General features: G+C 35.3%; 1 protein-coding gene across 1 annotated transcript in view; it reads left to right on the top strand.

Annotated features, from left to right (window-relative positions):
• LOC131849528 (muscle-specific protein 300 kDa-like) overlaps positions 1–12,785 on the top strand; it is a 184,006-nt gene that overhangs the window by 56,202 nt on the left and 115,019 nt on the right. The window contains exons 8-14 of the mRNA XM_059199616.1: positions 62–268; positions 657–890; positions 1,476–1,652; positions 2,014–2,257; positions 2,702–2,881; positions 3,471–3,845; positions 4,745–12,784. Of these exons, the coding sequence (XP_059055599.1) occupies positions 62–268; positions 657–890; positions 1,476–1,652; positions 2,014–2,257; positions 2,702–2,881; positions 3,471–3,845; positions 4,745–12,784 (9,457 nt within the window). The remainder of the gene's footprint in view (positions 1–61; positions 269–656; positions 891–1,475; positions 1,653–2,013; positions 2,258–2,701; positions 2,882–3,470; positions 3,846–4,744; position 12,785) is intronic.

The raw sequence follows: 12,785 nt of genomic DNA, 5'->3' as shown, positions 1-12,785 counted from the left end.
TAATATAGCCTGGGACTAGATGGCGCTATGTGAATATCCAGACATATTATTATTATTTTAGCTATGTCCGCGGTGGAGACGCTCTTCGTCACCGCCGGGAACTGGCCTCAGGAATACAACAACTGGACAGTTGGTTAGCGGCAGCTGATACGCTGCTGTCGCGCCAACCTCGCGCTAACACAACGGATATACAGACATATATTGATCAACTTCTACAGCTCAACTCTGAAATTGAGCACCATGAGGAACTATTCAAGACTATTAGCAGGTTCGTTCGTAATTAATTTGGTACGCTTTTAGTATTTTACGATTGTAATATTTTTACTTTTAGCTGATGATAAGATAAGACGTCCACAAGGGAAGACTAAAAGCATGATAATAATAAAGACAAATAAAAAATAATCACCATAATTTCCATAAGGACCATTTTAAATTTGATACTAGAAAAGATTACTAATTGCTGTTACTAATAATCCCTGTCCTCACAATTATAGTATTACAGATTTATATAAACAATATAGTATGTTTTGGAAAATTTACACAAAAAACGAGATTAGATAGATTATACAAGAACATATTCCGGTGAAAGAATTGTGTTAAGCAGATCGGAGTAAATGTAGATCCTCTTAATTAACAATTGTCATAAACATTTGCAGAACTTTCCAAACCGCAATCGCTGAACTGCCCCGTGATGAGGTAGAAGCGAATATGGCTAAACTGAAGCAACAGAAGGAGGCACTGGTCCGAGTCAGAGCTACAGTTCCTGTGAAACTACATCAGTACAGGCAGTTGTTAGTGCAGCACGAATCATTGGAGACTGGACAGAAGGAGATCGGCCAGTGGTTGGATAAAGCTGATGAAGCGTTGAGGACAAGTACAGAAACAAGACGGTGAGTTTTTATATCTTTACTATTTTTCCATCAAATTCGTACCGTAAATGCATTTTTATTTAATTGGTGTAATGGCAAACAAGCTGAGAGAAGATTGCACTATTCGCCAGAACGTAAAATACCAACCTGATCGTCCGGATAAATGGCAGTTTTCCGCCATGCGTTTATCCAGAAACCTTTTGCCACGCACAACCACCTTCTAGAATCACCGTCCAGCAATGGTATTTCCGACTGATACGATATTGAAACCTTTAAGAAAAGAACTTATTCCTTCTTAATAGACGGCGGTAAATACTTACATGTTCTTTGTCTATAAAGATATTCATCTTTATAGACAAAGAACCCCACACATCTAGAGTATGACCCATCATTGTTCTTATTTCATTGGAATCTATTTATTATTTATTGCTTGAAAGAGTAACAAACTATCTACGCAAACATTAATATTTATAATACTAGTAGGATGCCGGAAGAATTTCTATGATATGGAAATGAAATGCTATGGTTTGCTAAGAAGAATAAAATGACGTCACCCTAATTCCAATATGGTTTTAAAAAAAATGTTTTTAATTTTTTCTCTGACAGTGAAATAATAGAAGAACGCTACGAGATGCACCGTACGTTCTTCTCCCGGACTACTTATTATCGCTCAATGCTGGAGAGCAAAAACAAGGTGTTCCAGAACATAGTGAAAGCGGCTGATACCGACCGCAGCGCTGACGTCACTGATCAGGTTCGGCTCATGAGGGATCTGAATGACAGGCAAGTGGTTTTTTTATTACTAGTTGTTATTTCGCGATGATGATTGTTTTGAATATACGTTATGGTTAGTTGTTTTTTTTCGAACTATTCAAATACTGCACGCAGTGGGCCTTTACAGCCTCAGCGAACCGATAGATGGCGAATGCAGTTGAGACTCCAAACTCGCGGAATGACTTATGGAGCGGTTGAAAGGAGGCGTGCGCGTGTGGGTGCACGCACATGCTTCCGGGGCCTTTTGATTGAAGTACTGCCTGAAGGTTGGCATCCCTGGAACTGTGTTATACTTCATATGTTGCCATCCCGGAGAACAAAGATTATACACCCGTACCTCGTAATTGAGATTTTGATAATATTTTCTTAGATTTGCCCACGTATCGTCCGAAGCCACTCGACGAGAAGCTGACTTACAACGTCTGGTGAGGGCTTGGGAGGACTTCGAAGCCAAAAAGCGATCAGTTGAAGAATGGGCGTCCAGAGCTGAATCGCTACTCGCTGATAACCGTGTAGACTCGAAGCAAGCGGTAGACTTCCATAAGAGATTCTTCCAAGGCGCTGATGAGAGGGCCGTGTCTGAACTGGTCCGGTCTGGACGAGAGCTTATTGAGGTAAAGATTTATTAAATTTGTATTATAGATGCGAATCTTTGTTAGAATTATTGGTTACGCAAAAAGTTCTAGACAGTATTCAAAGAAGAGTAAAATGGTACATGTCTAGGCATGTTAGATGTAGGAGGTCTAGATTAATAATAGTATATATTATCCCATATATCTCGGGAATAGCACTAACTTTTCTGAGATATACAAAATTTGGATTAAAAGATTTTGCTTTTAAAGTTTAAGAAAACCCAACAAAACAAGATTGCAACAACTATACTAGAATTACAAAATAAACCTTTCACTAAGCTAGGTCTCGTAATTTTTTTTGCATCAGAACTATATTAGATATTTCTTAATAATTCTATTATTTTTTAAAGAACAATATCTACACTTCTAAAAAGACAGGTTCAGTTTAGTATTGAATGACTGAACGGATCTTATTTGGTTCAACAGCTGGTGAACGAAGAAGATCGTTCTCGCGTAGTGCAGACAGTCGAGGATCTTCAGCGCCGCTGGAGAGAACTGCTAGCCCGCGCTCCGCCTCACCTCATGCGCCTTGAATTCCGTCTTGACGAGGCTGTCTTCCACCACTGCATTAAGGACATTGAAAAAGAGATCGTATACGAAGAACAGGTACAATATCATCTTGAATACAATCGTTATCATCTACCTGTGCTAATCATAGTGCAGATAGATGGTAGCTCCTAAATCTTTAGAATTAGCAATGGAAAAAATATTTTTAGCTATATTACTGTAAATTTCTGCTTCTAATTTTACGAATTTCCGCCTGCTTAATGTCAATGCTCGTAGGAAATGCATTGCCCTCTCACCTATGTTAGGTCGTGTAGGTATAAAACGTGGACGTGGGGTATAGGAAGTGCGAAGTGAATATCGGAATTGTGTATCTTATAGTATTTTAAACATGAAAGTTGGATGTGAGACATGTGAGTATGGATGGATGTTTTTTACTATTTCACACAAAAAATATTTAATGAATTTTGATGAAACTTCATCATTCATTAAAAAACACACAGTAATATATCTGATACATCGGAATAGCTGCATTCTAATTAGCTAAACTAAGCTATATAAATAACCAACCTCTGTATCATGACAGGTTGTTGAAGTTGGTCTTTGCCAGATTCTACTACTAAACCACGACTCTCCAACTCATTCTCATTGGTTCATGCTTCCTTGTTAATATACATTAAAATTTCCTCAGGCATACAATCAAAGCGATGACGCTGATGGAATCCTGATTAGGAACGAAGAATACTTCCGTAATCAAGGCAAGATTATGCAAGTGGAACACTGTCTCCAAAATCTTAACAAAATCGCCTCCAGCTACACCCACCAGACCGGAGAGACCGTTTTAGAAGATGAATTAAGAAAATGCGAACAACAATGGGAGAGTACGGTCAGACGAGTTGAGAACTTCAGGCAACAGCTGCAACGGATACCGGCCAAATGGGATGCTTACAGAGAAAAGTTCAGGGAAATGGAACGGTGGATGGACCATGTTGATAAAACTATGGATAGCATTGTTAGAGAAGTGGATTCTGCAGAAGCATTTGAACGTGAAAAGACTATATTCCAGGTAGGTAGACCATCGCGATAGACCACAAAGTCATTCGCGGAGTTAAGACAAATGTACCCACTTCTGCCTCGCCTATTTTTCCTGTCAAGCTTCCATAGTAACCTGTTTTCTCTGCCCTGTTTGAAGAGTAGCATGTGGCAATGAAATTACGGGGTAGTCCTGAGGTATGGTAGAGTATGATGGGTTTAGCAATCACATGAAGACGTGACGACAGTAATGCCACTTTTCATCAGATAGATCGTCGGTTTATTGGCCTTTCACGTTATATATAAATAAGTACTAGATCAATATATGTAACAAAATAATAATTTACAAATGTATTTATTTGTTCACTATGGCGCATTAGTAGTTTGTTTGTTTGTCTGTTTGAAGAGTAGCATGTGGCAATGAAATTACGGGGTAGTCCTGAGGTATGGTAGAGTATGATGGGTTTAGCAATCACATGAAGACGTGACGACAGTAATGCCACTTTTCATCAGATAGATCGTCGGTTTATTGGCCTTTCACGTTATATATAAATAAGTACTAGATCAATATATGTAACAAAATAATAATTTACAAATGTATTTATTTGTTCACTATGGCGCATTAGTAGTTTGTTTGTTTGTATGTTTGAATTATTACAATATATTGTATTGTAAAATGTTGTACAAAGACAAACTTTTATATAGTATTTTTAGCAACGACATAACGTAGTCTTGTTTTATTAAGCTGACGTAGGAATTGTAAAATTGGTTCATTAATTATGTTGTTTTCAATGCTCTCCACGGATGTAGTTAAAGGAACTAATGGTAACTAACTGTTTAATTTTATACTATTCTTATATTTTAATGAGTCATTCTTAATTTTTAATTAATTGTAAGTCTGGGTTTATAATTATTATCTGTTTAATTTTGTAGAATATTTGTCGTGAAGCTGACAAAATGCGAGAAGACATGAAATGGCTTGTCCAAACTTTGGACATGCTCACAAATCATTGCTCAGAAAACGAAGCCCAAGAAGAACAAATTAAACTTGAAAGCCTAATAGCTAGATATAAAAACTTGATACCGACGATAGAAATTACAATGATAAAGACAGAAACTTATACACGGTGCTACACTTATCGTCGTGAGGTACACGAAGTAATTTGTATATTAGAATCTGCCAAGGAACAAGCGATGATTGAACCGGAACCTCAGTCGTTGCAACACGTCGAGCAACTGGTCGTAGAACAGCAAACGGCAGTACAGAAGCTTGATCGCCAAAGACCTTCAATAATGTCTATGCTGCAACGTGGTAAGGACTTAATAAAAGATGCCAACGCACCAGCATTTGTTAGAGAAGATGTCAGAAACTTAGAAAGTGGATGGAACACAGCATATGAGACTTCGACAGACCGCCTGCACAAATTGCGTGACACCCAAAAAGTGTGGTCCAATTATGAATATCAGAAAGAGGAGCTTATGTCGGATATTGATAAAATTGAAAATTATATTGCTCATCCAGGTTTGGAACTCGGTGTGAGTAATGTTGGACGTGAACTCCATGAAACAAAAGCTCTTAGTACTGATATTCAAAGAGCTAAGGCTGAACGATTACCCCAGCTACAAACCGCATATGCTGAGTTGCAATCTCTAACTGCAAATAAACCAAAGCCTGTAATAGAAAAAGATTTGGAGACTATTGAACGTAAATTAGGCAGAGTTGAAGATGAAGTTCAAACAAAAGTGAATCATTTGGAGAAATTTAATGAAGAATGGGTTAAAATTGAACATAAATTGGAACATGTCAGAGAATGGATCAAAAAAGAAAGTCCAGCACTTATATCACAAATACAATCAGAAAACATTACACCAGAGGAACGTGTTGAAAAATCACAATTGTTACAACAAGTCATTGGTGAGAAGCTCAATGTAATAAGAGGTGTTGCTGACCAAGGAACAAAATTAGCTGTGCAATATCGGGTACACGATGCTAACAGGCTAAAGAGTGAAGTTGCTTTATTAGAGAAAATGATGGCTGATTTGCAACGTTCAACCGAACACCAAACTAAAGTTGTCGAGCACGATTTAGCTAGCTGGCAGAGATATCAGAAAGGTGTATCAGAAATTAAACCATGGATAGAGGAAGCTGAAATAAAGTTGGGTAATATGCCTAAACCTAGTACATTACCCGAAGCCCAGCAGTTACAACAACAATCTAGGGCATTGATTGCTGATAGTGATAAACAATTGATGAATTTACAACTTCTCTCAAGTGTTAGTCATCAGTTATCAGGAAAAACTAGTGCACCTGATGAGGTTGACGCTATTCATTCTAGATGGGCAGTAGTTCATGATCTTGCTGATCAATGGAACAATAAACTTGACAAACTTGTTAGTAATTGGGAAAACTTTGAACGAGAAGCTGAAAAAATAGAAACCTGGATTGAAAATGGTGAAAAATTACTAAATACCCGCAACCTGACAATTGAATCTCCTCAAGTAGAAAAACTGGACCGTGAGCTGAACAAGTTAAAATCATTCGGAAATGAAATTTCTCAACAACAAGCAAAAATTATTAGTTTGTCACAGACCTGTGATAATATTTGCCACAGTATACAACCTGAAGGTGCCGCAATACTCAAAAATAAAGTGTTGGATATTAAACAACGGACAAATACTTTAGCTGATACAGTTAGAGATAGAGTAAATGAACTTTCCGACAAAATTATTGTTAGACAAGAGTTTATGACGAAATTACATGGTTTTGATAACTGGATCACAGATTTTAGAAGAAAAACTGAAAGTTATGATCAAATTGCAGCAGATAAGGTAGAACCAACATTACAGTCAATGCATGTGTTGTCACAAGAACATGCTGCTAAGGAACCCGAGTTCAGAGATATTTATAACGAAATTAAGAATATGACTCTAACATCACATCCCGATGAATCACGTTCTTTGAGTGAAACCTACTCAAATATTGCACAACACTATCAAATAATTGAGAATAATATTCAACAAAATAAAGGAATATTACAGAAGTGGTCTGATCTGCTAAATTGGTATGATGATACAAAACAACAACTAGGTCATATTCAATATCAGATTGAAGGCCCAAAACTTACACCAGAGAGTTACGAAATATTACGGCAAGAATTGGTCAATATTATTACCAAAGTCCCAGAATGGAAGAGTAATGTAGCTCTATTAGACGGACCTTCAAAGGTGAAAGTAACTGATCAAAATACCGGTAGAATTATGTCTCCAACAAGTTTAGTAAAAGAGATTGAAATGAAAGCTGATGCTTTATTAAGTCAAGTTACTTCCAAGAGAGATCTAGTACAAAAAGTTGGTGCAAGATGGGATAAATTTAACGTGCAACATAATGCCTTGGCTCAAGTATTACATGATGTTCAATCTGCACTTAATGATATGGCTCAAAAGCCAGTTCCACTAACTGAGGCCACCATCCAAGATATCACTGAACAATTAGATAAACTAGATGAGGAACTGAAAGATAAACAGTCTATTAGAAAAGAACTTAGAGAAGAGGGTTTACATCTAATGAGAGAAGATCAGCCGAATATGGGTACAATACAAAATGCTCTTTCATCTGCTGATAACAGCTGGGACCAAGTAGTTAATGCTGTCCGTGATACAAAAAATAAATACATCCTTTTATCTTCTACTTTGCAAGAGCTGAAGAACTTTACAGTCGCTTTTGATCGGGAAATGAACAGAGCTGAACAGCTATATAATGATTCCAAAGATGCTCCTAGTGATTATGTTCAGACTGCCCAGTCTTTAGACAAAGCGAAAAAATCTTATGAAATTCTTAAACGATCAAAAGCCTTGCTTGATCAAATGGATGTTATAAAACAATCAATTTTAAAACAAGCTGCTACTTTAGGTGGTTTCGATACATCTCCTTTAGAAACTGCATTTTTAACTTCGCAAACCCAGTGGGAAAAAGTAAACGATGCTACAATTAAAAGAATTCAAGATTTGGAGTCCCAATTAATTGTATGGAGGCAAATCGATGATACGAAAAATCAAGTCATAACTTGGTTGAGTGAAACAGGACAAAACTTAGCAAACGCTTGCGATAATTTAGAAATTAGGTTTGGTCAGAATCATCTTACAAAATACAAAGAAGAACTACCAATATATTTGGGTCTGAAAAATAGTATTAAAGCTAAATGTGAACAGATTGTGAATTTAAATAAAAATATACCAATTGGACAAGTATCTTCTATTACAGAGTACTTAGATAAGGAATTTGATGCTTTGCAGACATTAGCAGATAATTTGGAAGGTGCTGTGTCTTCTTTGGGAACAAAGGAAAATAAATTGAAGGATACTATAAAGCAGCTTTCAGACCGTGTAAGTAAAATTCGTGATGATATAATTAAATGTGATGATATGACAGGAGATAATGCAAAAATCTTAGATCGTTTGAAGAAATGTCAATCTTGCAAAGTAGAATTACAAAATTTAAGTGACGAAATCGATAATCTTACTCAAAATGTATCAGAAATGAATGTAAATTACCCTGGATTTTATGAATCATTAGTGCCAAAAGAATTGAGTACTCTACAAAAAAGATTTGAAAGTGTTCTCGTACATGCAAATAAAACTGAAACAACTTTATTAACTTTTCTTCAGAAGCTTTTTACTGATAAATTGGCAATGTTTAATAGAAATTTAAAAATTTTGGACGATAAAACAAGGTGGTGTATGCCTGACGTTAGTAGCGATAAATATAATTTAGAAGTTAAAAATGCTGCCTTAATTGATGTAGAGAATGGTATTGCAGAGTGCGTTGGTAAAGTAAAAGAATTACAAGAAGCTCGAGATATTTTGAATGTTGTAGCTGAGCCAGCATGTGCCCAAGAAGCAGCCATTCAAACAGAAAAAGCTCAGAAAAATCTAAATGTTCTGACTTCTAATTACGATGAAATTAAAACTAGGCTTAAAGAAAATATAGATGCTTGGCAAGAATATGAAACATTGTTAGAAAATGTTTCAGAGTGGTTAAAAGACAAGGAAAATAAAGTTAGACAAGAAGCAGCTAATTTGCTCAATATAAATGAGATAGACGATAAAATAAATGAAATTAATCAAGTAAATCAATCAGTGAAAGAATACCAAGCTGACATCAATAAACTTACTGATATTGGAGAAACATTATCTAGTAATCCTGACTCACGGGTATTACAGTATATCAATCACTTAGTTTCTAGATATCAAACTGTTGGTAAATTTATGGATAACCATCTTAAAAGATTAAATGATTTGAAAAATAACAAAGAAAAATATGACAAGTCTATTCTAGAATTCAAGAACTGGCTTCAGGAGACTAATTCTAAAATTAAAGACTTAGCAATGATGAGTAAACATTCCAAACCATCCGCTGCTGATTTGGAACAAATTAAAAGACTGAATGACAATAAAGAAATTGGACAAAAATTATTAAATAATGCAATTGAATCAGGCGAAGCTCTATTCAGTGGAATTACTCCCGAAAGCCGTGAAGAAGTCCGAAACGAATTGAGATCTCTTAGAAATTACTTCGAAGATTCTGTTGATTCTCTTAACAATGTCATTAAAGACATTGAAACTACAATCAATAAAAGATCTTCATTTGATGACACATTCAATCAAGTACAGAAATGGATTAGTGATAAAGAGAAAGAACTTGGCGAATTCGTTTTATGTCCTACTCTACCAGAGAAAAAAGCTCAACTTCATGGAAATAAAATCTTACACCAAGAAGTTGAGTTACATACGTCAATGCTTTCGCAATTAACGGATAAAATCAAACTTATGCCTGATGAAGAAGCAGAAAAGAATTTAGCAAAAACTATAGATAGATATAAAAATATTTCAAAAGAACTTGAAAAGAGAATCAGTGCATGTGAAGGTCATGTGGCAGATCACGAAAAATATGTTCAGTTATTTGAAGATTGTCGTGATCGTCTAAATCACATTATTGCGGAAAATAGTTTGTTAAATTACGGAGTAGTTACGCAAAAAGAAGATGTTGATTCCAGAATAATAGGTATTGAAAAAGTAATATCAAAAGCTAATGACATTGACAATACACTCCGTAATCTTAAATCTCAATTAGATACAGTTCTTTTGACAACCAGCTCTAATGGTCATCCGGTATTAATTAGTGAATTTGAACAACTTAAAATTACCTGGGATCAATTTGCTACACAATGTAAAGAGCAAGATAAGAAACTCAAAGATACACTAAACCAATGGAATGAGAGCCAAAAAACGTTGGACGAGCTTGAGGAATGGCTAAAACTTAAAGAAAATCAACTTAGGGATCAAAGTTTGAAAAATAATCTTGAAGCTAAAATAGCACATTTACAAAAAGTTAAAGAAATTCAAAGTGAGCTTGCTTCAAGAAGTAAAGATTTTGCAACATTAACTACTAGTAAACAAAATGTAGCTAGTGAATCTGAGTTGAGTAATAGGACCTCTAAGCTTGCAACAAGATATCACTCTCTAAATAATTTGGTTAATGAAATAATTTCTAAATATGAAGTATTTGTAGCAGAACATCAGGAATTTGAAAACGAGCATGATAGTATGGAAAAATGGTTAATTGGTATGCTGGGCGAATTGCAAGATCTTAATGAAATTGTTGGTGACTATGCTGTTTTACAAGAAAAACAAAATAAAGCTAAGGAATTATATGAAATCAGGAATAAAAAGACTCCAGCTTTTGAAGAATTTTTAAGCCTTGGAGAGAAACTGTATACGCATACTAGTCCGGATGGAAGGGAAATTATTCGACAAAAGATTAGAAAGATAAGAACATTGTGGGATAGTTTTGGAGATAGTTTTCAAGAGACGGTTAACAAGTTGGATCAATGTTTATTACAATTCTCAGATTTTTCACTCGCTCAGGAGCAATTAACTAAATGGTTAAAAGATGTGGAAAGAGCAATGCAACGTCATACGGAGTTAAAAGCATCGCTAGAAGAGAAGAAAGCACAGTTACAAAATCATAAAATAATGCATCAAGAAATAATGACCCATCAACAGTTAGTCGAGTCAGTCTGTGATAAAGCACAACAATTAGTTGATCAAACACACGATGCTTCTTTGAATATATATCTTCAGTCTATAAAGCAATTATTCCAAAATATTGTTACTAAATCTCAAAATCTGCAAGATAATTTAGAAGACTGCGTTAAAAGGCATGAAGATTTAGTACGTCTCATTCAACAATATAAAGAATGGTTAGGATCTCAATCTGAAAAGCTGCTTGATATTGAAAATGCCACAGGAGAAAAACCTGAAATTATTAGAAAACTGCATTCAGCAGTTGCTTTAAAAGATATTGAAAAAATAGGTTCTAATAAATTGGATGAAATACGTAATGTCTTTTCGTCTGTTAGTAAGAGTACATCAGAAGCAGGAAATACAACTATTAAAACCGAAATTGATAATTTACATGATCAATTGCGGAATATGGTTAATGGTATCATAGTTTCAGAACAAAAATTGAAAAATACTTTGGAAATATGGAATAAGTTTGATTTATCGATAGAACGCATTACCGACTGGCTCAAGGATATGGAATCTAAATGTCGTGATCAAAGTCTATGTTCATCATTACAAGAAAAGGAAGCACAACTAAAGCGTTATGGAGATTTAAGAAATGAAATTAATAGTAAAGAAAAGGAAATTGATGCATTCGTTGATGAGTCTCACAATCTTATTCAACTCAGTGGAGTTGAACGATTGAAGCCTCTCGTTACGCAAATAAGTAGTCGTTATCAACAATTACATTTGATTTCTAAAGAAATAGTTAATCACTGGTCTGAATTAGTGTCAGATCATAAAAAATATGTCCAATTACGAAATGAATTAGATGCGTGGTTAAAACCTTTAGAAGATCAGCTATCTCAAATAGTTACCAAGGAAGATAAGCTTAGTATAGAAAGCAAAGGTAATAAGCTTCAGGTTTTCTTAATGGAAAGAGACAATGGAGAACATAAAATCAGTAACTTAACAAATGCGGGAGATAAAGTTCTTCCTGAAACTGCGGCAAATGGAAGAGAAAATATTCGCACTGAAATAAGAGCTCTAAGAGAAAGATGGGATAAACTAAATGACACCATACTTCAACAACAAAAAGAATACGAATCGCAGACTCTACAGTGGTCAAGTTATCAAGATGTACTTCAACAGACCTTGTCATGGTTAGATGAGAAAGAAAAGATAGTAGACACTGAAGAGAAAGCTGTCTGTAATTCGGCTCAGGAAATTAAATCAAAATTATTGAAGAACAAGACACTGTTGCAAGAAATTTATTCACATAAGAGAGTAATTGAAACAGTGACAGAAAAAGCTAAAAGCGTAGCGGCTACTTTAAATTCAGCTAAAGGAGAAAGCGACGAAATGTCCTCTATAATTCAGTCAGTATGGGATAGGTATACTGCACTAACAAATAGACTGTCACTTATTATTAATAATCATGAAAGTAACTTTGAAATTTACCAGCAATTTGCGGATCAACAAAAATCTTTGCAAGATTATCAAAAACATTTATGGGACCGTCTTCACCTCTTATCAGACTACACAGGTAACAAATCAGCTTTACAAGGAAAGTTATCAAAGATTCAAGAATTGTTGGATGCAATTCCTACGGGAAATAACAAATTAAAAATTTTGTCTGATCTAATAGACAGTAATGTGGCAAAATTATCACCGAGGGGTAAAGAAGGTATGTCTAGGGAATTAGGTTTACTGAAAGCCGACTTAGAGAAATTTACAGCGACAGTTCATGATGTCAAACGTGGTATTGAAGATAAAATACAGCAATGGATTGAGTTTGACAGTGCGAATGATCGCCTACAGCATTGGTTGAGTGATACGGAAATGAGCTTAAAGACTTACACTCCAAAGGCAACATTAGAAGAGAAAGTGGATCAACTAAATAAATATCAGG

Source organism: Achroia grisella, unplaced genomic scaffold (genome assembly GCF_030625045.1).
Source record: "Achroia grisella isolate CSIRO2021 unplaced genomic scaffold, CSIRO_AGI_Agris_v1 utg642, whole genome shotgun sequence".
NCBI lineage: Eukaryota > Metazoa > Arthropoda > Insecta > Lepidoptera > Pyralidae > Achroia > Achroia grisella.
This window is presented reverse-complemented; position numbering and strand designations above follow the sequence as displayed.